At 54.2% G+C, this 24,520-nt stretch overlaps 2 protein-coding genes across 6 annotated transcripts in view; one reads left to right on the top strand and one right to left on the bottom strand.

Moving 5' to 3' along the window:
- Nucleotides 1-1,698, top strand: part of BICDL1 (BICD family like cargo adaptor 1) — a 110,841-nt gene extending 109,143 nt beyond the window's left edge. For 2 of the 3 annotated variants that reach the window (XM_003932191.3, XM_010342820.3), the window contains one exon: nt 221-1,698. In XM_003932191.3, coding sequence (XP_003932240.3) covers nt 221-382 — 162 coding nt within the window. In that variant the 3' untranslated portion in view covers nt 383-1,698. The remainder of the gene's footprint in view (nt 1-220) is intronic. The other variant, XR_012518332.1, reaches the window with a different exon arrangement.
- Nucleotides 1,699-4,199: 2,501 nt separating this feature from the next.
- RAB35 (RAB35, member RAS oncogene family) lies at nt 4,200-23,194 on the bottom strand. Of its 3 annotated transcripts, XM_039471744.2 has the most exons (6): nt 22,513-22,654; nt 15,310-15,360; nt 10,505-10,628; nt 6,285-6,409; nt 6,060-6,184; nt 4,200-4,412 (listed from the first exon to the last, which is right to left on the bottom strand). In XM_039471744.2, exons 1-6 carry the CDS (start codon nt 22,562-22,564, stop codon nt 4,284-4,286), a joined length of 606 nt encoding a protein of 201 aa, XP_039327678.1. In that variant the 5' UTR covers nt 22,565-22,654; the 3' UTR covers nt 4,200-4,283. The 3 variants fall into 3 exon arrangements, with proteins under 3 accessions (XP_039327678.1, XP_039327679.1, XP_074258262.1); XM_039471745.2 differs by lacking the exon at nt 6,060-6,184 and having other exon boundaries at nt 4,207-4,412; XM_074402161.1 differs by lacking the exon at nt 4,200-4,412 and having other exon boundaries at nt 6,094-6,184; nt 22,513-23,194.
- Nucleotides 23,195-24,520: the final 1,326 nt, after the last annotated feature.

The raw sequence follows: 24,520 nt of genomic DNA, 5'->3' as shown, positions 1-24,520 counted from the left end.
AGCCCAAGCCTGAGGAGGCTGGAGGTGCCGTACGGCTCCTGCGTGTGCCTGGTGTCATGCCCATGCTCACTGCTTTTGTGGTCAGGGCAGTCCCGGCTGCAGCCGCTCACTCATCTCATCCTCATCTCTCATCTGTCTGATGTTGCCACCTCCCTGTCCACCCCTAGGGCCAGGTCAGAGCAGCTGCTCAGCCCTGACCACTCTCCCCTCTCCTCTGCAGGATGACATGCACAGGGTCATTGACCGGCAGCTGATGGACACTCACCTGAAGGAACGGAGCCAGCCGGCTGCTTCCCTCTGCAGGGGCCATAGTGCCGGGCGGGGGGACGAGCCCAGCACTGCTGAAGGCAAACGACTCTTCTCATTCTTCAGGAAAATTTAAGTTAGGAGGAGTCAGGCCACCAAAGATGGGTGGACTGGAGGCAGCTGGACAAGCAGTGCAGGCGAGGGCCTCCCCGCAGTGTGCAGCTAAGCAGCTGCCCTGCCCCTCGCACTAGGGCCCCGTGGGTCCGGGAGGGCCTTCTCCCTTTCGTCAGTGGGGATGGAAACCTAGAGTTGGGGGTCTTCCTTGGCCACTGAAGGCTGCCCTTGGCCCACCGCCTGGCCGAGCCCACATGTGGGCTTCTCCAGGATCCCGTGCTGGAGCAGGGTTAAGGGGCCTCTTGGTGTTGGGTTCTCGGCGCAGCCCAACAGATTGAAGCTCACCCCCAGGCACTGCTGCCTCCTTGATTTGAGCCAATGGGGAACAGAAGGAATGGAGGCCTTTCTCTGCATGCCTCAGGAGGCCTTAGTCCCGGGGGCCTCGTCCTGCGGGGCAGCAGGCCATGCCTAAGCCTCCATTCCTTCCCTAGCCCCTGGCCCAGGGTCGAAGGGGAGATGGCAGCCCCTCCCCCTCGTGCATGCACCTCTGCTGGCAGGAGGCCAAGCCTCTGGCCGCAGGGCCTAAGAGCCAGGGCTTACCCAAGCTCAGCTGAGGCCACAGCCCCTGAGCCCCCAGGAGGAAGAAGACCCTGTCCCCCGGCCGCCACTACTGTCCCTCCCAGCCTCCAGTCTGCCCCTTAGCAGGGCCAGGCCAGGCAGAGTGTTCTCGCCAGTCATCTGCAGGCTTTAGCCATCCAGCCCTTTCCCCTGCTCAGGGCTGGGGCTGGACGGGGTCTCCTCCTGCCCTCACATCTCCCTTCTCCACCCCTCACATACACAACTTCTTGGCCCAGCCAAGCAAGTCCAGACCACAGAATGGCACCAGAGGGGTCTGTGGTCAGCCACCCCACCTTGAGGGCAGCATGGGCACCGTGGGGTGGAGGGAATGGGAAGGCTGCCAGGAGCCTCCAGACGCTGCCTGCTGGCTGCTGCTCCTGCCTTGGCAGCTGCCCCACCTCCTCCACCCAGGCCCCCAACTCAGAGGCTCCGTGGCCCAGCCAGCCCCCAGCTGCTCACAACTGATTCAGTCTCCCTCCCTCACACGGGGAAAGCACAGCAGGGATGTGCGGAAAGAATGTACCTGTAGATGTGTACATACCACAGTGCTGTAATTTTGTATGTAGCAATCATGTAAATACATGTATGGATTTTATAAATATACATATATAAAAATCTATAAAGGCATATTTTTAGAAAAACAGCACACCACTGCTTCTTTTGAAAATAGTCTGAATAAGAATAAAATGAATTTCTACAGAGCTTCCTGCCTTTGTCTATTTGCACGGTACGGGGGGTTTGGTCTAAATGTAGACGATATGTCAGACTCACCACTGGCTGCTGCTGAAGAGGTAGCACTTGTGGGTTCCCCTGCATCTGGGTCACTGCAGATGCTGGTAGTGAACCAAGGGATGTGGCCAGGAAGGGGGGATCCTGCCCTGCCCCTCTCGCCTGGCACTGTCCCCTGCCAGCGCTGCTTCCCAGGCCAGCAGGGCCCTAAAGCTTGGCAGAAACTTCAAGCCAGAAAGAGCCACTCCAGGCACAGGCTTCCACTGCATCTTTCCAGGCATGCGGAGGGTAAACACAGAGCTTCCCCTGGCATCTTACCACATGTGCTCCCAGCCAATGCATCCAACTAGGGGGAACTCAACTTTGGACCACCTGTTCATGGAGAAATCGGATCTGGCTTCTGGAAGTGTCCCAGGCCTCTACAGGCTCCTGTGCAAGACCTAGACCAAGAACAGGGAAGAGCTGGACACTGTGGGTGGCAAGAAGCCAGGCCCACTCAGAGCACATCTCTGGAGGGAAAGCAAACAGACCCTGGAAGAAAATTTGGCAGCTTGAACCTTTATTTTTAGTATTTTTTTAAAAAGCATAATTAGAAACTTTCAATACAGAAATAATCCTAGCAAACCATTTAAAAGTGGTGGTGTTTGACAGGAATTTCACAACAGGTCCACTAGGACGTCGGTCCAGCCCTGATTCCCCACCCCCACCCCGTAACCCCCATTCATGCGTGTAACAGTGGGACAGGCACATTGCCATGACCAAAATCACCCTACCACCTGGGGCTGGACGTCCAGCTGCCAGAAGCCATGGGGGCTCCTAGCCTGGGCTGGAAGCTCCCAGGACCAACCCCCCCTAACTTATTGCTTGAATTTGCAAGCACACCCCTGCTGGCCTCGCTTGATCACTCAGAGGCAAGCATGCCCCCCACCCACCAGCACAGGAGCCCCCAAGCACCACACATCCTCACAGGGCCCATGGCCAACCAGAACAGTCACAAGGACGGAGACCCCACTTCTGCCACCCCCAGACCAGATGAGGCTGCCTGCTTGTCATCTCTGCAGCCCCTCCATAGTACCCTCCTTCCCAGGCCCACGGAGCTCCCCCACCCCATCTTGTGGCTCCAAAGTGAAGGCCTGTCCCAGAACCACCAGCTTTTGGCAGTTTGGGCACGTGGAGAGACGGGTGAGAAGAAACCCCCAGTTTTTATTGATTAAAAACCCATCCACAGTGCTAACATGGAAACTGCAGTGAGATCTGTGATGTGATTGTCCAATCAGGGCTCTGCCTGGAAATCACCTAGGAAAGGAAATCTAAGGAAACACATCCTGGAATCAGTTCTTCCCAGGTCACTTGATCCCTGTAGGGGAAAGGGTAATGAGGTGTTCGGGCCGGGGACACAGTCATCAAGTGCAGATGACCCTGGTTTTTCTCCAGGGGACTAGGGGTCAAAACTGACCACCCCAGCCATTCCTTCCCATCTGCCAGGAAATCCCCTTGCTACCTTTGTCCTGACAAAGATTAGGACAATGACTGGGGGCTGTCCACGGTCCCAGCCCAGAGGCCCCAGGCATGAGAGCCCAGCCCCACAATGGCAGGAAGCCATTCGTTTTTGTTTTTGTTTTTGTTTTTCTAAAAACAGTGGACACAAAGTGGGTTTGCCCCAACTTTTGCTGCTCTGCCAATCAAACCTCAGGGAAAGAAAATAATTGTGAGGAACTTAATTCACTGATCTGGCTTCATTCTCTTGATCTGTTAAAATACTGCTTCTGCAGCCCCCATGCCAGCCCCATCTCTGCACGAACCTACCCCAACCTTTCTGATGGAACCGAAACCTCTTGGTAGAAATGAGAAGCCATGGCTCCCCTGGGTTTGGAGCTCAGAAGCATCTAGAAGGCAGGACAAGAAATCTGTTGGCCAAGGGGCAAGACTGACCACTTCTGGAACCGCAGGACCTTGAGGCTGGGTTCCCCAGCTCTCAGAATGGCTGTGGGGGCAGGAGAACAGGGAGGGAAGGGAGCTGGCACAGGCCCCGGAGAGGGGGCAAGACCCTGCGTGCCAGGGACAGAAGCTGACAGCCTGTCGGAGAGAATGAGCAACACGGAGCCCACTCCACTGGCGCAGGCTGGCCAAGGATGCTGCTAGAACATGACGCTGTCTCCTCAGGACGCTGCTTGTAGTAAGATGGGCTGGGGAGGGGCGAAGGGAGGGTCCGTTGCAGCAGGCTGGCATCAAGGAGGCAAAAGCCAGAGCAGGACACGGTATGTGGCCGGGTAGAGCAATATACACTATGTACAGACTCTGCGAATCAGTCTGCTCGGCTGGCAGCGTCCTTGCCAGGTCCAGGCGCCTTGGCCGGGGAGAAGGGGGCACCGGTAGGGGAGGGCGGGCTGGTCCAACACCTTCTTGGCACTCGAGGGGGGAGGGAGAGGAAGTGCCGATGGCGCCTCCCGATACAAAAACATGGAGAGAATTCTTTAAATAACGGCACAAAACTGAGACTGTCCCCCGAGGAACCCCCGCGGACCTCGGGCTGGGGGAGGGACCGCAGTGCAGTCTCTGCAGTGGACTGGGCGGCATTAGCAGCATCGTTTCTTTCGTTTACTGTTCTTCGTAAGCTTCACCACGTCGTTCTGTTGTTGCTGCTGCTGTTTCGCCAGGTTGTCTTTCTTTGCTCGGAGGACCAGCTCTGTGATGCAGTTGAACATCTGTGGAGAGGAAAGAGGAAGGGCCGGCCTCACACTTGGCCAGGAGGCCCCTGGTGGCCGCACTTCCTACCTGTGAATGTTTGGTATGTATGTCTTCAAAGCCTATTCTAGAAAGAGGTGGTGAATTATTTTATTTAAAGGTCAAAAAGGAACAACATTGCTAAAACCGTCTCTACAAAAAACACAAAAATCAGCTAGGCGTGGTGGTGCACACCTGTAGTCCCAGCTACTTGGGAGGCTGAGGTGGGAGGATCACTTGAGCCCAGGAGAATGAGGCTACAGTGGGCCATGAATGATACTGCAGCCTGGATGACAGAGTTAGACTCTAACTCAACAAATAAGTTTGAAAAAAGGAACATCATCAAAGGCTCCCCATGAGCTGTGTGGACTTGGGTAGTCAATCTCACAGGAGTTCACAGGGGTTTTCCAGTCCTTTTTTTTTTTTTTTTTTTTTTTTTTTGAGAGGGAGTTTCGCTCTTGTTACCCAGGCTGGAGTGCAATGGCGCGATCTCGGCTCACCGCAACTTCCGCCTCCTGAGTTCAGGCAATTCTCCTGCCTCAGCCTCCTGAGTAGCTGGGATTACAGGCACGCGCCACCATGCCCAGCTGATTTTTTGTATTTTTAATAGAGACGGGGTTTCACCGTGTTGACCAGGATGGTCTCGATCTGTTGACCTCGTGATCCACCCGCCTCGGCCTCCCAAAGTGCTGGGATTACAGGCTTGAGCCACCGCGCCCGGCCCCTTTTTTTTTTGAGATGGAGTTTCACTCTTGTTGCCCAAGCTGGAGTGCAATGGTGCAATCTTGGCTCACCGCAACCTCCTCCTCCCAGGTTTAAGCACTCCTCCTGCCTCAGCCTCCTGAGTAGCTGGGGATTACAGGCGTGTACCACCATGCCTGGCTAATTTTTTGTATTTTTAGTAGAGACAGGGTTTCTCCATGTTGGTCAGGCTGGTCTCAAACTCCCAACCTCAGGTGATTTGCCTGCTTCGGCCTCCCGGAGTGCTGGGATTACAGGTGTGAGCCACCAAGCCCGGCCTCCAGTCCTTTTTTTATAGAGACAAACTCCTTTCCTTCAGCTGGAATCTGGTAACATGACAAATGAAAGTGCCCGTGCCCTGTTCATGGACAGAGGTGACCCAGGGTCTGCCCGCTCCACACCACCTCACGGCATATGGGGCCCAGATGGACAGGCCGGCATCAGGACACCAGTCTGACCTGCAGAGAAGCCTTGCTCCCTGCCACTGTATGGCCCATGTGCCCCAAAGCAGTGGGGATCCTCAGCTTCCCATAGGCCTCTGAGCTCCACACCCCACAGGCGGCCAGTGAGGCAGAGGACTGGTGCAGAAACTGCTTGGCTTCGGTGTGGGACAGAGGTTTACTCAGCTTCTTACTAGCTGGGTGGTGGTCCTTAAGTTACTTCAACACTTGGAGCCTCAGTTTTCCTATTTGAAATGTGGGAATAATTGTACCCACCTCAGAGGACTGCTGAGCTATGAACTAAGATCATTAAAGGGCCTGGCACATAGTAGGCACTCAGTAAATGGCACTTACTAGGACATTTTCTATTGGCCATTTAGATGCAGGCCAACAGTGAGAAGAAAAGGGCCACGGGGATGCGGCGGAGCTGGTGACCCAGGGCCTCACCTCTTCCACGTTGACGTTCTCCTTGGCGCTGGTCTCGAACAACTGGATCCCCATCTGCCCGGCAAATTTGTAGGCATCTTCTGTCTCCACCACCTTCCGCTCAGGGTCATCATTCTTATTGCCCACTTCAAAGCAAGGCAGAGTCAGCGCAGCCCTGAAGGGCACAGCTGGCTGTCGCCCTCCCCCGACCCGACCCCCACCCCTAGCCCCTGGGCACAGTCTCACCTAATATTCGGCACACATCATCACAGTTCTGGTTGATTTCGTGAAGCCACCGCTTGACATTGACAAAGGACTCGGCACTGGTGACATCGTAAACTACAATGACCCCGTGGGTCCCCCGATAATACCTGTAGGGCCAGAGTGTGCAGCACTTCAGCCCCGGCAGGAGCCACCCTCTTGCCAGGACCCACCTGCCCACATCAGGACAGTGACCCAGGAAAGGCGAGGGTGGCCCTGGAGCCTGGGCTCTCACCCTGCTCAGCAGAGACCGGAGCCACGCCCAGAAGGCAGGAGAGGCTGCAGCAGCAGCACTGGCTCCCCCTGCCTGCCCCCAGGCGCCAGCAGGGTGGGAGAGCCAGCCCCTTGGTGGCAGAGCAGGTCTGAGGAGTCACCCCATGCTGTTCAGTCTGCTGCTGTCTTGAAACATCTTTGAAGTTCTTGCTTTATTTTGGGATTTCAGGCAGTTTTTTGTATTTGACTTCATGTTATCACTGTCTTTGAACATTCAAAAAAAATCTTTTCTCCTCAATCCCATTTTAGAGAAACGCGTTTCCAAGAAGCCACAGCATCATGAAGCCCTGGCAGAGTCTGTGTCCCTTCCTCTGGGGCAGGTGGGCGCCTCCCTTCCTGCTGCTCTTGGCTCATCTGTGTAAGTGGCAGGAAAAGCGTGGACACCACACAAGCATCTGGGGATGGCTGGGGAGAGGGACCAGCAAAGCCACCACCCGCACATGCAGACCCCAGGGCCAGCCAGGAGGGCTGGAAGGAGACATCAAACTCCTCTCTAGACCCCATCTCCCCATTCATGCGAATGGTACAGAAAGACATCAATCCCCAGAGGAAAACAGGACCACAGCCTCCGCTTCCCTCTGTCAAAGAGCTGGAGGCCAGAGAGCAACCCTGCCCTGACCTGTGCAATCAGCCAGAGCCGCCCCTCTCCTGCTCTCTCCAAGGCCGCAGGGACCTCCTCCCCGAGGCTCCTCAGGCCACCACACAAACCACGAGTGGACAGGCTGCTTCCTCCCAGCCTTCTGGCTGCCAACTGCTCCAGCCCTAAGTACCTACACCCTGCCCAGCCCTGGGGCAAAGCCTAACCTGCCCCTGCCCCTGCCCCTGCCCCACTCTGGCTCCACCCTCAACACCACTGCTGGGATCTCCTCCCAGGGCTTCATTCTGCCTGCAGCTTTGCTTCCAGGACGACATCGCTCCTTGGCTTTGGGGGAGCTGTGACAATCAAGTTGTCTTGGCACTGGGCCCAAGAACCAGCTCTGGCCTTGGCAGCAGCTGCGGAGAACAACCGGCTCAGCACACAGAACGGCGTGACGGACGCCTTCCAGAGTGAGGGCGCGCTGGAGCCGCAGGAAGAGCAGAGGAAGCGCAAGGAGTGGATGGCTCTGCAGACTCTCCTTTGCTGAAGATGATCAGAGATGCCAAGAAACACCTACAGCCAATGGCCCTGGCGCAGAGCCCCAGCAGCTCCCTGGGTACCTCTGCCTCATCTGAGGCCCAGAAAAGGGGCTTTATCTGAGAGCAGAGAATTTGTCTGCGGATGAAGTCAGGGGCTCAGAGCTCTGGGTAGGAAGGTCCAGAGCACTGAGGCTTCCCATGGCCACCAGGAATCGCTTTCACTCACCAGGACTCTGCTCTAGGCCAGGCTCAGAGCCGGGGGCTTGGTATCCATTACTTTACTAATCTCTGCAGCCACCTGATCCAGGAGACCTCAGGATGGCCATGTGACCAGCGAGGACCTGAGGCTGAGTGCACCAGCCAGATCCGACTCCCAGGCCCAGCCTTCCTTGTCACTTCTCCCCTCACCTCCACCCCACCCACACCTCTCAGCGCCAGCAAACCTCAGCTTCTGAGACCAAGAATCCAAAAGGGGGTGACCACAGGGCTCTTTCCCGCCAGGCTAAAGGGACACAGTTTCAGTTTCTCTTTTAATGCCCTGCATCAGAAAGTCACACTACTGTATCCTGACTGCCCCATTCCCAAAAACTCCGAAAACTGACTTCCCCAAAACTCCTTCCTTCTTTGCCAGTGACCATCACAGGGCATCGAGACTTCCAGTGCGCCCTGCAGGGCCTCCTGCCTTGTGAGGGCCAGAGCGGGACTCTTAAGACAGAGCTACCACTCCGCTTCCCCAGACAGGCAGGATGGCAGCAGGAGTCCAGCCACTGCCCACAGGCCACCCCTTCCTAAGCCCCCTGGGAAAATCCCATGCTGCTCCCAGGAAGCCGAGTAACTCTTTCCAGCTCCCCACGAAATGGAGGAACCAGTTCACCCTCTTCCCGCCCTGCCCAGCCCGGAAAGCAGGTGACTCCATGGTGGCAGGGAGGGACTGTGGCTCCTCCTGGTGAAAGAGCCACGGACACCCCAGGCCCCACCACCCTGCCTGGGGATTTATTCCTCATGGCCACAGGCCTCCCAACCTCTGCTGCCCCAAACCTCTGCCTGGTTTTAGAGCACAGGATGGGGCGGGAAAGCAGGGGAACCACCTGCCCAGTGGAGGAGGGCCTCGGCAGCCTCAGTGCCAACCCTGAGTACCCCTCACCCCTGCTCCCCAAGTTAGGAGGCTTCATCCTCCCTGGGCTTGTTTTCCTGTCCATAAAATGGAGATAGTCACAGGCCTCTCCACCAGGATTAACCAAAATAAAGCAGGTGAAATCCCAGCGACAGGCCCAACCCAGAGCAAGGTCAACGCCCAGACCAGCTGACCCCAGCATAAGGGCTTGTCTTGCCTGGGCCTGCAGCCCCAGGCTGTCCAAAGCACTGATGCCAGCCCTGCCCCAGCAACCTCCGCAGGTCCTCAATGGCAGCTGCTGAGACATGCAGGCCACAGAGCCTCCTCTCACAGGCTCTCCTCTCACAGCCTCCTCTCACTGGTGATCAACCATCACCGCACAGGCTGCACCCAGCAACCCTGGGACTGTGAGCTCCCAGGGATTTGGGCACCACGGGCTGCAGCACACGTGTGCTGTGTGCTCAGTGCAGGGTGAACACAGTGACAAGCCTTCCGCCTTGGCTCCAGCCCCATGAGCTGCCCGCCCAGTGCACCTGTCCCTCCTCTAGCAGTCCTACTCTCTCCCACACTCCCAGCCACCCATGGGGGCACTGTACCCCACACTTCCCACCTCAGGAGATGCCGAGGGGCCAGGGGTGGGCTTCCAGCATGGGATGCACCCAGCTTTCTCACTGCAGGGAGGAAGGGGGCCGCTGGCCGGGACTTCCTCATTTGCCTTCCTGAGGCCACTTCTAGAGATGTTGCTCGAGAGCTGCAGCTCCGTGTGCCTGCACAGGCTGCTGTGTGGAGGGCAGGTTCGGGCACTGGGAGGGACCCCTCCAGGGTGCTCTCTGTAAAATGGGATGACAGTAGCTCCAGGCACACGGAGCTGCTAGACAGCACAACCCAGCCACTCATGTTGATGCCCTCGACAGAGCACCTGGCCCCCTCCACATGGAAACCAGCACCAGAGCAGGCCCTCTGGGAAACAAGCACAGAAAGCCTAGGCAACTTGCCTCAGGACACACAGTCCAACAGCTCCAAATCCCCTTCAGACCCTGCTCCTTCCTAAAACCTGCTCCACTAACAACCCAGTGGGAGCTGCTCCAAAGGACACTCTCATCTGCACTGGAGCCATTTCCCTCTGGCCTGCAGCTCTGCCACAAAGGTGGCAACCCATGGGCAGCCGGATTTCCCAGGAAACAGCTTTAAGGGTAGGGAAAGGCCTAATGACACACACCAGTGTCCCCTCTAGACAGCGCCACCTCCAAGGCAGGTGATGGGGCCTGCCCAGGCCAATTCCGGCTTCCGCAACTGACACTTACCAAAAGGAATTGCCAGTGACTAAGTCCTGGGCGGGCAGGGCACGTCACAACCCTGGCGAGGCAAATACTACGCTGCTCCCTCTGTAAGGTGACAGTGTGGCAGGCCAGAGGGTCGGCTGACTCTCCAAGGGGACAGCCCAAGGCCACTGTCTGGCCAGACTCCACCACGGTGCTCAGCACCACCCACCGTCCCCACCAGCAGTCATCCCACAACCCCTCACACCTTCAGGACCCAGAAAGGCTGCAGCCAAACACCACCCACTACAGCCGACAACAGGCTCACTTCCCGACAGCCTCGGGGACCCACTGGTGACATTTCCACCATAACCAGGCACCAGTTGCTCAACCGTGTCCACAGGTCAGTGGTGCGGGCTGAGTGGGAGGGGGCGTGGACTCACGTGGAGGTGATGGTGCGGAAGCGCTCCTGCCCCGCCGTGTCCCAGATCTGCAGCTTCACCTTCTCCCCGTTTATCTCCACGGTCCGGATCTTGAAATCCACTCCAATCGTGGTGATGTAGCTGCCTGCACACACATGGCAGTTAACGAAGCCCAGCACAGGTCTCCCTGCAGGCCCCCAGCCCCACACTGCACACGACACACCCCCAGGCTCCCGCACCCCCAGCTCATTACATGTGCCTGGTACATTCTAGGACCCATGGACACAGCCCTGAACAGGAACACGAGGCCCCTCCACCCACAAGTAAAGTGAAGGAGGGAGGCAGGATGCAAGGAAACAAACAAGGGACAATTTCTGAGAGTGAAAGTGATATGCAGGAAATAAAGCAGGATGGGAGCGGGACAGGATCTTTTAGAGTGGCTAGGTGGGGACACGCCAGCTATGTCTCAGAATGGTAGACCTATGGCGGGCACACTCTGGGTTTTTCTTTTCTATTCAATTTAAAAATTTTTTGTGGCCCTCAAAATTCACTTCCAAACACACAAATAGGTCATGAGCTGCAGTCTGAAAACCATCGTTCCAGGCAGGGGAGATAGCAGCAAAAAGACAGCAGCCACGGGTGGGATTACGTGAGGTCAAGCCCTCGGCCCAAGGCAGGCAGAACGTGGCGAGGCCAGATCTTGGACCTGAGTGCCACTTCCAAGAATGTGGACTTTCTCTCGTGCGTGATGAGGAGGCACCAAAGGGTTTCATTGGGGTGTGAGATGCATTTTAAATAGCCTTCTTGCAGCATCTGTGAGAAAAATGGATTTTTTTTTTTTTTTTGAGACAACGTCTCATTCTGTCACCCAGGCTAGAGTGAAGTGGGACTGCATCCTTGACCCTTCTCAGGCTCTGACAATCCTCCCAGCTCAGCCTCCTGAGTAGCTGGACTACAGGCACGTGCTGCCACACCTGGATAATTTTTTTTTTTTTTTTTGAGGTGGAGTCTAGCTCTCTTGCCCAGTAGTGTCATGGTGCGATCTTGGCTCACCACAACCTTCACCTGCTGGGTTCAAGTGATTCTCCTGCCTCAGCCTTCCAAGTAGCTGGGACAACAGGCATGCGCCACCATACCCAGCTAAATTTTTTTTGCTTTTTTTTTTTCTTTAGTAGAGACGGCCAGGCTGGTCTTTAATTCCTGACCTCGTGATCCACCGGCCTCCACCTCCCAAAAGTGCTGGGATTACAGGTGTGAGCTACCTCGCCCAGCCTTTTTTTTTTTTTTTTTGAGACAGAGTCTCACTCTGTCACCCACGCTGGAGTGCAATGGCACGATCTCAGCTCACTGCAACCTCTGACCCCCCCGAGTTCAAGCGATTCTCCTGCCTCACCTCCCAAGTAGCTGGAATTACAGGCTCCTGCAACTGCACCTGGCTAATTTTTGCATTTTTAGTAGAGATGGGGTTTCACCATCTTGGCCAAGCTGGTCTCGAACTTCTGACCTCATGATCCACCCGCCTAGGCCTCTCAAAGTGCTGGGATTACGGGCCTGAGTCACCAAGCCCATATTTTTGTATTTTTAGTAGAGACAGGGTTTCACCATGTTGCCTAGACTGGTGTCAAACTCCTGACCTCAAGTGATCCACCTGCCTTGACCTCCCGAAGTGTTGGGATTATAGGTGCAAGCCACCACGTCCAGCCTGAAAGATGGATTTGAGGACGATTTCTAGCTGGCGTAATTGTCCAGTCCAGCCTTCCAAAGCCTGACGCTAGGAAGAGCACAACTTCTCACTACATTTGGGGCTTACGATGTAACAGTACAGGAGACACCACGCACAGACACAATTATGTGAAATGTGGCAAGGGCGGAGCAAAGGTCAAATTCCAAGGTGGGGTGGAGAACAAGGCAGGCTGCAGGGAGGATGTCATAGCTGGGCTTAGCTTGAAAGAACAGGTAAGACTTCAAAGGTTGAGATTAGGTAGGGAAAAGATGTCCCACTCAAAGGCAAATAGCCGAGGCAAACCCACAACCAGAACTTTGGAACACCAAGGAGTGCGGCCCAGCGCCTAGCAGAGTCAGGCTTTCCAGAAACAGCTGGGGGGTAACAAACGGGCAAGCCAAAGAACAAAAGGATGATCAGGTGGTAGGACAAAGCCAGAGAGGTGAAGTGGAAACAGACCATGAAAGACAGTGGTTCTCAGCTGGGATGACTGTGTCCCTCCAAAGGACACTCAACAATGTCTGAAGGCATTTTTGGGTGTCACAGCAGGGGGAGGGGAAGTGTTGCCGGCAATCAGTGGGTGGAGGCCAGGGATGCCACTCGACATCCTTCACGAAGGACAGCCCCACAACAAAAAACACAGGGTCCAAAGGGTCAACCGTGTCCCAGTGAAAACCTTGCTGCAAACTCTGCTCAGGTGAGGGGCCACTGTTTTTTTTTGTTTTCTGTTGGTTTTTTTTTTGAGACAGAGTCTCACTCTGTTGCCCAGGCTGGAGTGCAGTGGCATAATCTCCGCTCAACCATGACCTCCACCTCCCGGGTCCAAGCATTGACTATCCTACCTCAGCCTCCCAAGTAGCTGGGACCACGGGCGCGTGCCACCACACCTGCCTAATTTTTTTTGTATTTGTAGTACAGGTGGGGTTTCACAGTGTTAGCCAGGATGGTCTTGATCTCCTGACCTCATGATCCACCCAGCTTGGCCTCCCAAAGTGATGGGATTACAGGCATGAGCCACTGCGCCCAGCAGGTGCCACTGTTTTTAAACAGCGAAAAGACAGTGCTAGACACACGAATTAGCAGTTCAGGGTGGGTGAGGGTTGCCATAATGCTTCCAGGTAGAACCAACAGCAAACTGAGATACTGGTAGTAGAACTAGAAAGTGGGAAGAGATTGCAAAAATGAGCCCTCCAAGCATCAAATGCTGATTAGATGGGGAGGAAGACAGGCATTAAGGAGGAAGAGAAACATTTTTCAAGCATAATTAGAGTCTGTTAATCAGTTATAATTCTTGAACAGAAGGTAACAGCCAGCTACAACAAATAGCTGGCGTTTATTGAGCAATTACTTAGTCCCAGGCACTGTAACCTGTGCTATCTCAGGTCATCCTATAACAACTCCATGGGGGAAGGACCATTATGATTTCTACTTTACATATGAACTGAGGCTTAATCACTGGCTCAAGGTCACACAGAGAAGCCATTGCTTTCCAACACCACACCACCAGCGAGGATGCAGGGCCAGTGTCAAGGAAAGAAGGGGGGTAGCAAAATCCACTTCTCCACCAAGAGAAATGTCAGCCATGGAATCACTTTCTAAAAGCAGCTCAGCCATGTCAGAGGAAATATTCCACAAGACAATCAATCAGAGACGCCAACCCCACCCAAACATCTGTAACGAACCTGATGTATTTAACAAACAAAAATGTGTTCAGCTGGGCACAGTGGCTCATGCCTGTAATCCCAGCACTTTGGGAGGCTGAGGCGTGCGGATCACAAGGTCAGGAGATCGGGACCATTGTGGCCAACATGGTGAAAACCTGTCTCTATTAAAAATACAAAAATTAGCTGGACATGGCGGTGCATGCCTGTAATCCCAGCTACTCAGGAGGCTGAAGCAGGAGAATTGCTTGAACCAGAGAATTGGAGGTTGCAGTGAGCCAAGATCTCGCCCCTGCACTCCAGCATGGCAACAGAGGGTGACTCCCTCTCAAAAAAAAAAATGTGCTTAATCTTACCAGTGATTAGGGAAAAACAAAGGTAAACAAGTTAGCCCCTTGTGCCTATCAGCTCAACAAGAATGAAGACAGCTACTAAGATCCAGCATTGATCAGGGTTGACAAGGGGCACTTTCCACCCTTCAGCGGCAGTGTGAATTAAATTACTCCAGCTTCTTTGAAAAACAGGTTGGCAGTACCTTCGAAAATTCTTGGTGCATACACCCTGCAACTGTAAGCCCACTTCTACAGAAACACACACACAAGAATAAATATCAGCCGGGCTCTATGACTCACACCTTTAATCCCAGCACTTTGGGAGGTCGAGGTGGGTGGATCACCTGAGGTCAGGAGTTTGAGACCAGCCTGACAAATACAGTGAAACCCCATCTGTACTAATAATACAAAAAGCAGCAGGGTGTGGTAGTGGGCACCTGTAGCCTCAGCTACTTTGTAAGTTGAGACAGGAGAACTGCTTGAACCCAGGAGGTGAGATTGCAGTGAGCCAAAATAGCACCACTGCACTCCAGTCTGGGAGACAGGGCAAGACTCCATCTCAAAAAATAAAAATAAAAAGAGTAAATATCGACTAAAGCCCAAGGAGCTAAGCATCACTGAAAACAGACACAACCAGAAGCCAGGCATGAAGTAAGAGCACTGTCAGTGCACTGTGTGGTGCGCCCAAGCACAGAAAGCGCCCCCAAACTCAAATGAACCCAACGGCCTGCATGTGGAGGGCAGAAAGGAGCTGGAAAGACACACTCTGACCAGAGGCTGCCAGGGCAGCACAGGGGACAGGAGCAGGGACTGCGCCCGGAGGACACCCTTAGACGCTGTTACAGTAACCTTCCTGTTTGGACCCTGGGTGGAAAAATGATAGGCTAGCCAAAGGGTTTTGGTGAGCAGGTACATTAAGATAGACCACAGAGGCTTTTGACGGAAGCTCCACCAGGTCCTAAGGCCCACTCCATCTTCTTCCCTCCTCTGGCAACCAGAATGAGACAGTTCCCAACATTAGGCAGAGTTAAATGTGTTCCGGTGCCAGGGAGGGGATGTCAACAAACAAACAAAAACGACCCCCCAGCAGGACTGCAGGGGAGAACTCACCTGAGAAAGTGTTGTCTGCAAAACGCAACAGTAAACTGCTCTTGCCCACACCTGCAAGAGAGAAAGCACTGCGATGAGGGGGGCAGGTGGGTCCCCTCCCTCCAGCGCCGGCCCTTCTTCTGGGAGATGATGTCTGAGTCCCAACTCTTAAGCAGCTCAGTGGGACCCAGCTCACATCTCAATGATCTTTCCACCACCCTGAGCAGCCACACACCAAGAACATCTCTTCTGCTCGATCCCTGACCTTTTCCTTCGTCCTTGGGTAAGACAAGCTATTCCCAAATCCTCTGGGGGAGACATAAGAAATGGACTGGTATGCAGGCCCTGGGCTGAGGGCTGGCCCAAAGGGAGATGCCAGGAGACAAAGCAGAATGAAGGTCAATCACACGGAACAGCCCCAAGTACATCTACAACACGGTCCCTAAAAAAGTACATGCCACATTATGGCACATCAGTTAGGGAGCAGCCCAGAATGAGGAACTGCAGAGCGGGAAGGGACCCTTGATATCACCAAGTCTATTTCGCAGGTGAGGAAACCAAGGCCCACACAGCTAGAACTCAATGGCCTCCATCTTCCGGGCTGATGGCCCCGCTGGGTGGGCTGGTGGAGTGGAGGGTCTGCCTTATACCTATCAGGGCAATAGCCCTTATGTGCTCAGACCATGCACCAGCCACAGCAGCTCCTGGCTGCTTAGAGCACAAACAGGTATACATCTGGCCTCCCCAACTTTTTTTGTAAAGAGATGGGGTCTCATTCAGTCACTCAGGCTGGAGTGCAGTGGTGCAATCATAGCTGACTGCAGCCTCGAACACCTAGGCTCAAGTGATCCTCCAGCCTCAGCCTCCCGAGTAGCTGGGACCACATGTGTACACCACCAAGCCCAGCTAATTTTTTATTTATTTTTAGTAGAGATGGAGTCTTGCTATGTTGCCTAGGCTTAATTTTTTTTATCTTTTGTAGAGACGAGGTATCGTTATATTGCCCGAGTTGGTCTAAAACTTCTGGCCTCAAGCAATCCTCCCGCCTGGGCCTCCCAAAGTGCCAGGAATTCAGGCATGAACCACTGCACCCAGACCTGTCCCCTTGACTTCAACTCATAGTGCTTTCAGCCTGCCAAGTGCACCTGTCCCATGTCCTTCTATCCCATCCCCAATCTCCAACAACCCTGACGCCAGGCAGTTAATCGACCACAAAGACTTCACATGCATCGGGCCATCTGTGTGGCAAGCCCTTGGGATGCCTCTTTGATTATACTTCTGGCCACAACTCTTGAGATGAGGACACCCAGGCTCAGCACTGCTGAGTAGCCGGCCTAAGTGCCTCTGCGAGAAGCAGTAAAGCTGAGATCCGTGTCCAGGTTGGACCCCTCCAGAGCACTAACACTCCTCCCAATACACACTGCTGGGAGTCTGGACTCTGGTTCAGGAAGGGGGAAAAAAATGACCCTGTGGGGACTCCTACATCTCACTCCTGTTAGATTTTCAATGAAAATGCCACGAAAGCTATGAAACCCCCTGAAACAAATTGCAGATTTTGAGCCTAGGTGTCTATTTGCAGGAGAAGCCCACAGCATTTTTTTTTTTTTTGAGAGACAGGGCCTTACTCTGTCACTCAGGCTGCAGTGCAGCGGTGTGATCACATCTCACTCTAACCTTGAAATCCCCAAGTACCTGGGACTACAGGCATGTGCCACCACACCTAGCAATCTTTAAAAAAAAATTTTGTAGAGATGGTGTCTTGCTATGTTGCCCACACTGGTCTCAAACTCCTGGCCTCAAGCAATCTGCCCGCCTCGGCCTCCCAAGGTGCTGGGCTAACAGGCGTGGGCCACTGCAGTTGGCCCCCACAGCTTTTATTAGATTCTCAAAAGGGCACTGCCTCCACCCCCACACCCCCAGGTAACCAAAGCGGCAAACCACTGCTGCAGCTGTATTTCCCTAAGCCTAACCCAGCATCCTCTCTGGGCAGTCCACTCAAGATCCCTTCTGGGAACTTCTCCTGGTGAGTGAGCTGCCCCAGGATGCCCAGAACTTGTTTCACTGAGTAAGCCTGCATCTTATTTTCGTAGACAGGCCGGCGTGAGGCTCCCCTGGGCAGGCAGATACTGCTCAGCCCCGGGCCCGCAGCACTCATGCTCAGAGCCACTTCCTCCTTGCTCCGCCATGAGGCTTCCTGCTGAGCCCAAAGAGAGCTCGAGTCCCAGGCTGGGTCCTTCACAGCGCTGTGCCCAGCACCAGCACCCCACTGGCCTCACCGCCTCCTCTGCTTCCTCCTGGAGCCTTCTGGGTCCAGCTTACTCAGCTAAAAGCTTGAGTCTGGAAGTTCCTCTAGGACAGAGCCCTCGCTTCACCCGCCCTGTGCATTCACAGTGCTGTAAGCCGGCCCCGGCACTTAGTAGGTGCCAACCAAACACTGCTTAATGAATTTCTGCCTAAACAAATGCCCGCCGCGCTGAAAGCTCTGCTATCTAGTGCTACCACTGTAGCTCAGCAGGCGCCTAAGCAGGCGTTTCCAAACTTCTGCAGGGCAGCAGAATCCTTTTCTTCATTCAAGCTTTACCCAAATCCCATGTCTAACACAGCTCTCTCTGGAATGACACAGTAATGTCCCCTCCAGCTTGCCCTTTCCAGGTCCCCATACTGTCCCCAGGCGCCTCAGCAGAGCAGTTAAAAGCCACTAGGCTGCAGAAAGACCACAACCATCACCGCATTATCTGTTGCTCTGGACCCAACACCAATCTCTAACACTGTTCTCCCTTTGAAAGGAACAAACCCACCCCAAGAAATGCTACCCCCTAAATATCCCTAGAAGCAGCTTCCTCAGAAACACGAGCTGCAGCCATTACCCCACAGCACCAGTGTCCAGTGTCAGGGCGGGAGCAGAGGGCACCCGTCAGCCTTCACCATAGCTACTGCTGAGGCTGCCCAAGGCCCACATCAGTGTAACCCCAACCCTTGAGACAGAGTCTCACTCTGTCGCCAGGCTGGAGTACAGTGGAGCAATCTCGGCTCACCACAACCTCTGTCTCCTGGGTTCAAGCAATTCTCCTGCCTCAGCCTCCCAAGTAGCTGGGATTACAGGAGCCTGCCACCACGCCCAGCTAATTTTTGTATTTTTAGTAGAGACGGGGTTTCGCCATGTTGGCCAGGATGATCTTGATCTTTTGACCTCATGATCCGCTCACCTTGGCCTCTCAAAATGCTGGGATTACAGACACGAGCCAACATGCTTGGCCTTTTTTTTTTTTTTTTGCTTTTGAGATGAGTCTCGCTCTGTCACCCAGGCTGGAGTGCAGTGGCTTGATCTTGGCTGTAACCTCCACCTCCCGGGTTCAAGCAATTCTCCTGCCTCAGTCTCCAGAGCAACTGTGATTACAGGCACCTGCCACCACATCCAGGTAATTTTTTTGTATTGTTAGTAGAGACACGGTTTCACCATGTTGGCCAAGCTGGTCTCGAACTCCTGATCTCAAGTGATCACCTGCCTTAGCCTCCCAAAGTGCTGGGATTATAGGAGTGAGCCACAGCACCTGGCCTTTATCCCTGGCTGCTGTATCTGGTCCTCACCACACCAGCCACACACACGTCTTCTCCTCACCCTGCTCCTGCCTGGGCTCTGGTCCCCTTACTCCTCTCTGCTTCAGTTCCGTCTCTTGAAGAGCACTAGACCTTTCAGTGAAGTGTTCTCAATTTTTTAAAAGTCTGAAACAGGGTCTTGCTCTGTTACTCAGGCTGGAGTGCAGCAGCGCAATCACAGCTCATTGCAGTCTCAACCTCCAAGACTCAAGATTGTTCCCCCTCAGCCTCCCAGGTAGCTGAGACTATGGGCGTGCACCACCACACCCAGCTAATTTTCTCATTTTTTGTAGAGACAGGACCTCCCTATGTTGCCCAGGCTGGTCTCAAACTCCTGGGCTCAAGCGACCCTCCGCTTCAGCCTCCCAAAATGCTAAGATTATAGGCATGAGCCACCAAACCCAGCCTTTTTTAAAAAAAATTTTTGAAACAGTATCTCACTCTGTCACCCAGGCTGGAGTACAGTTGTGTGATCATAACTCACTGTAACTGTCAACTCCTGGATTAAAACAATCTTCCTGTCTCAGCCTCCCACATAGCTGGGACTATAGGTTGGCACCACCACACCCAATTGATTTTTTTTTTTTTTTGAGCTGGGGGGAGGGGTCTCACCATGTTGCCCAGGCTGGTCTCAAATTCAAGTGATCCTCCCACCTCAGCCCCACAAAGCACTGGGATGAGCTACTGTGCCCAGCCATGTTCTCATTTTTAATCCTGCCTCAGCCACTACCTCACTCTATAACCTCACACAAGTCACGCCCCCTCTCTTAGCTTTAGTTTACTCATCTGTTAAGTGAAGGGCTAACTCCATCTCCGAATGAGGATGGCTGATCTGAGGGATGCAGATGAAACGCTGTTACAAATCAGAGCCAATGTTATTACAAGGGAAAGTATAGAAAGTAAAGAACCTCAGGCATAATGAAGAGATGCAGAGGTCGAGGAGTCTACTGCAGAAGCATGCACAATGTGCAGAGTGGGCAGAACTCTAGACGTATGAAGAAAGAAACCAGCTCTCATGGAGGGCCTGTTGTTTGCCAGCCCTGACACCAGCTGCTTGCACACATATTGGCATTGAGGTGCAGTAGCTCTGGCTTTGCCTCTGCTGAGCTGTGTGATTTGGGGCAAGTCAGTCACCTCCTCTGAGCCTTAGTTTCCCTTTTTTTTTTTTTTTTTTTGAGATGGAATTTCACTCTTGTCACCCAGGCTGGAGTGCAATGGCACAATCTTGGTTCACTGCAACTTCTGCCGGGTTCAAGCAGTTCTCCTGCCTCAACCTCCCAAGTAGCTGGGATTACAGGCACATTCCACCATGCCCAGCTACTTTTGTGTTTTTAGTAGAGAGGAGGTTTCACCATGTTCACAGGTTGGTCTTGAACTCCTGACTTCAGGTGATCCGCCCACCTCGGCCTCCCAAAATGCTGGGATTATAGGTGTGAGCCACCACACCTGGCCTTAAGCCTTAGTTTCCTTATCTGACAAACCACACAGGCTGTGGGTAAGAATAAGCATCTGTGAAATCATTTGATATACCTTAAGGAGGCATTCGCACAAGAAGCCCAGTTCAGGGGAGTGCATGATGTCAGTCTCTGTGCTCGGCCGCCAAAGCTTAGTTTGGACTTCCACAGCTACCATCTCCCAGCATTGAGTATCTCTCTGTCAGGAGAAATCAAAGAGCACAGCGTCTATCTCCTCTACAACCCACGCCTACATGACTGACCTAGGAGCTAGACCACATAAATCTTGACCCAATGAGTCTTCTCCCACACCTGACTTTGGAGAGAAAAATCAATTCATCATGCAAAATGTACTGTGAGAAAGCGGGCCAAACCCATCCCCTGGGTTTTACAGAGGAGAAGCGCCAACAAGCTCTGTCTTCCTGCTGAGTTTAGGCTTTTCACTGTTGGATATCAATGCAGAGGTCCGAGATGTCTTGCAGAGGGATAAAGGCTCCTGACCATGGCAGGCTGACTGTCACTCCAAAGAGAGAGAAATGGCCCCATGCCAGTCCCTCAGAACCCAGGCCAGGACTGCAAGCAAATCATGTAGAGGAAGAAGCCTCAAGACCCTGAAGAAAGCCAAAGGCCATCTCCAAGAGAACACTCCAGCTTGCCTGGTTTCCGTTCATTCAAACCATAACCAATCTGTCCTCCCCCTTTCTAACTCCTTCCCCAAACACAGTAACTCTCCCATCTACCTGGTTAGCCCCCAACTTTTCCCCTTATCTCTCCCTTCCTCCAGCAGCCATGGAAACCTCAGCCATCCTTCACCAGATCCAAACCACCAACCACATCTCCATCCAGCTTTACAAGTGAGGCCAGAATCACCCACTTCCCTGACCCAGCTCTGACACTGCTACCCAGCACTCTGACACCCCGGGTCTCACCACTCACTTGATTTGATCCCCTTTCCTTAACAGTCCATGGCCTCTGCCTCCAATCACATGACATCCCTCCCCACACTCAGCTCAGGGCTGGTCTACAAACTAAGCATGCTCCCGAGACTCTTTCATGGACATCGTATAACCCCAGGATCTGAGCTACACTCCCATAAACCTTCTGGGGCCTGCCTCCCTGAGCTCTCGGTCACCCCATAAACCTGCTTCCCTGCCACACTCCAAACAGCTCCAAAACCCTCCATCTTGTTCCAGAAACCAGTCTATCTTTTTTAAGGGCACTTAATATTCATTCATTCTGCAAATACGTCTTAAGCACTTACTGAGAATCCGGCACTGTTGTAGGTACTGGAGCTACAGCAGTGATCAAGAGCCCTCAAGCAATGTGTGTGTGGCCAAAGCATTTTTACAATTTTGGCTGCCACACCCCCAGGACCCCTCCGTGTATGGTAGCGGAACAGCAAACAGTGACCACTCACTGTGTGCCAGGAGCTGTGCACAACACTGCACGATCTCACTGAATACTCACATCAACCCCATAAGGCAGATCCAAACATCATTCCATTTTACAGATGAAGAAACTGAACCATGCAGAGATACAACAATAATTCAGCAGGAATGTGCCAGGCCCGGTGCAAAGCGCTTTACCCGCCTTACCTCATTTAAACCTCATGGCAATCCCATGAGGCAGGTTCTGAGAACGTCCTCTTTTTAGATGGGAAGAAACTGACACTTACAAAGGATACTGATGATAATGACAATAGTGAACATTTATTTCGAGCTTACTTTACCGGGTAGGACGCTGAGCACTTTTCCTACTTTATCCCACGGAATCCTCACACCACCCAGGAAGGCACGTCCCCACTTCTCAGATGAGGGAACTGAGTCTCAGGACGGCGAAGTAACTTGCCCAAGGTCAGCAAGAGGCAGCTGGTAGTCCCGAGACTCGAACCCAGGTCTCTCCAAGTCCAGAGATCGCGCGACTTGACCAAGGTCACACGTGAAGCAGGGGCAGGCACGGTGACTGGACCCAGCGCGCTCGGCCCCTTCGCCCCGCGCCCCAACCTCCCCTCGGCGCGGCCCGGAGCCCCTCGGCGCGCCCCTGGAGCCCAGACAGCCAGGCAGCCCCGCCCGCCCCGCGCGGGCCGGCACCTCCCCGCCTGCCTGCCGCCCCGAGGCCCCCGCGGGCCGCGCCCGGCAGGGCCCGCGCCGCCTCCGGCCGCTGCGGCCCTCACCGCTGTCGCCGATGATGAGCAGCTTGAAGAGGTGGTCGTAGTCCCGGGCCATGGCGGGCGGGGGCGGTGCGCGCGGGCGGGCGGGGTCGGTACTGGCCTCGCGTTCCGCAGCTCCCTCCGGGCTGCTCCGGCAGCGGCGGATCCACTTCCCGAACAAACAGCCGGAACTGACAGAAACACCTCCCTCCGCTCCCCCTCCTCCTCCTCCTCAGCAGCCGCCGCCGCTGCCGCCGCCTCCCTTCTTCCCGCCCCGCCCCGCCACTGCGCAGGCGCACCGTCTGGCACCGCCTTGCGCAGCCGCAGCCCGAGACGGCCGCGCCCTCGCCGCGCACGCGCCCTGGCGGAGTCCCGGCGAGCGCGGGCCCGTCTTTCTGGCGTGTCCTCCTGGAGCGTCGCAGCATCTGTCCGCGTCGCTGAGAGCTGGCGGAGCGGTGCCGCTGTCGAGTCCCAGCTGAAAGAAGCCCAAGGTGCCGAAGAAGCCCGGCCGTGGACGTTCTCTCTCCCTCATCTTCGAGACCCGCAAGCCCTGCAGAGAGGAAATGACAGGCATGCCGCGACCGTGGGGCGGGGCTCACGCGAGCTCCGAGTTTCCCCGAGTCCGAGGCTGGGGACATGGAAAGCAGAGTCGCGCGGGGAAGGCCCGGCACCCCGCCCCTTCCGCACCGACGCTGCTCCCGCGGAGCTGGCCCCGGCCCGGAGCCTGTGAACTGGACGCCGAGGGCGGCGGGCAGCTGTCGAGTTACGCAGAACGGGAGCTGCCGGCGGGAGCAGAGCTGCGAGGCTGTGGGCTTTGAGGGCAGCACGGGGTCGAAATCCCATCCCAGCGCTGTGACCCCCAGGAGCCCACGTTGCCTCTTTGGTGGAGGGGAGGGAGTGATCTAGGTTCAGAGTCTCGTGTAGCTCGGAGCCGAGCCTGGGAGCTGAATGACCCATTGTGCAAGGCGCACCTCGGAGACCGAAAGCAACCGCTTCCCGAGCTTCCACTTCACACCACCTGCAAATACACGTCTCAGAATCTGCGGCTAGGAAGACCTGGGCCGCCGGAAGCAAAGCATGTGCATTTTATCATCAGCCCCGGGTTTCTCGTTTTAGAGTGAGTTCCCACCTGCCCTACCTGAAACACCTGAAAGTAGTATGCCCCCACCGCCATCCTCACTGCAGAACTGCAGAGGGTTTTAAGCTCCTATTTCTTATAACCCTGTCCCTTTCCAGGCGGGTATTTGTTGGATATTTCTGCTTTTCTATCAAATATCCTTTTGTTTTGACTTTATAAAAACAATGTCGGGAGGTTAGGCAGGAGAATCGCTTGAACCCGGGAGGCGGAGGTTGCAGTGAGCCGAGATCGTGCCATTGCAATCCAGCCTGGGCAACAAGAGCGAAACTCTGTCTCCAAAAAAAAAAAAAAAAAAAAGCTATGCTTGTCCTTAAAATTATGTGCAGAAGTTTACTGAAAAGTACAAGTTACTATTTTTCCGTCTGAAGTGGTCCTCACAGGTAAACCCTGTTAGTTTAACTGGTAACCTTAAAATGCTTAACACATACTTGTTGAATGAGTAAGGGCCCTCAGTGAATTTCCTTTGCCTGTACAAACATATATGTATGTACCTTGCTTTTTCTCTTTAACAGTACACTTGTATCATTTAACAGCTGCGTGGGCCGGACGTAGTGGCTCAAGCCTGTAATCCCAGCCCTTTGGGAGGCCGAGGCAGGTGGATCACGAGGTCAAGAGATCGAGACCATCTTGGTCAACATGGTGAAACCCCGTCTCTACTAAAAATACAAAAAATTAGCTAGGCATGGTGGTGCGTGCCTGTAATCCCAGCTACTCAGGAGGCTGAGGCAGGAGAATTGCCGGAATCCAGGAGGTGGAGGTTGCAGTGAGCTGAGATTGCACCATTGCACTCCAGCCTGGTAACAAGGGTGAAACTCAGTCAAAAAAAAAAAAAGAAAAAACAGCTGCGTGGTATGGTACTCTGTCTGATGGTTGTACTTAACCACTCTGCTATTA

This window comes from Saimiri boliviensis, chromosome 7 (assembly GCF_048565385.1).
Source record: "Saimiri boliviensis isolate mSaiBol1 chromosome 7, mSaiBol1.pri, whole genome shotgun sequence".
In the NCBI taxonomy this organism is placed as follows: Eukaryota; Metazoa; Chordata; class Mammalia; order Primates; family Cebidae; genus Saimiri; species Saimiri boliviensis.
The sequence above is the reverse complement of the archived record's forward strand: the minus strand, read 5'-3'. Positions and strand labels throughout refer to the sequence as shown.

Coding starts and splice junctions, on each gene's coding strand:
- RAB35 (XM_074402161.1), bottom strand. CDS start 23,126: ATGTCCCCAGCCTCGGACTCGGGGAAACTCGGAGCTCGCGTGAGCCCC. Junction 15,361..22,512: donor GCTCATCATCGGCGACAGCG/GTGAGGGCCGCA, acceptor TCTCTCTTGCAG/GTGTGGGCAAGAGCAGTTTA. Junction 6,410..10,504: donor TTCCGCACCATCACCTCCAC/GTGAGTCCACGC, acceptor CTGGCCCTACAG/GTATTATCGGGGGACCCACG.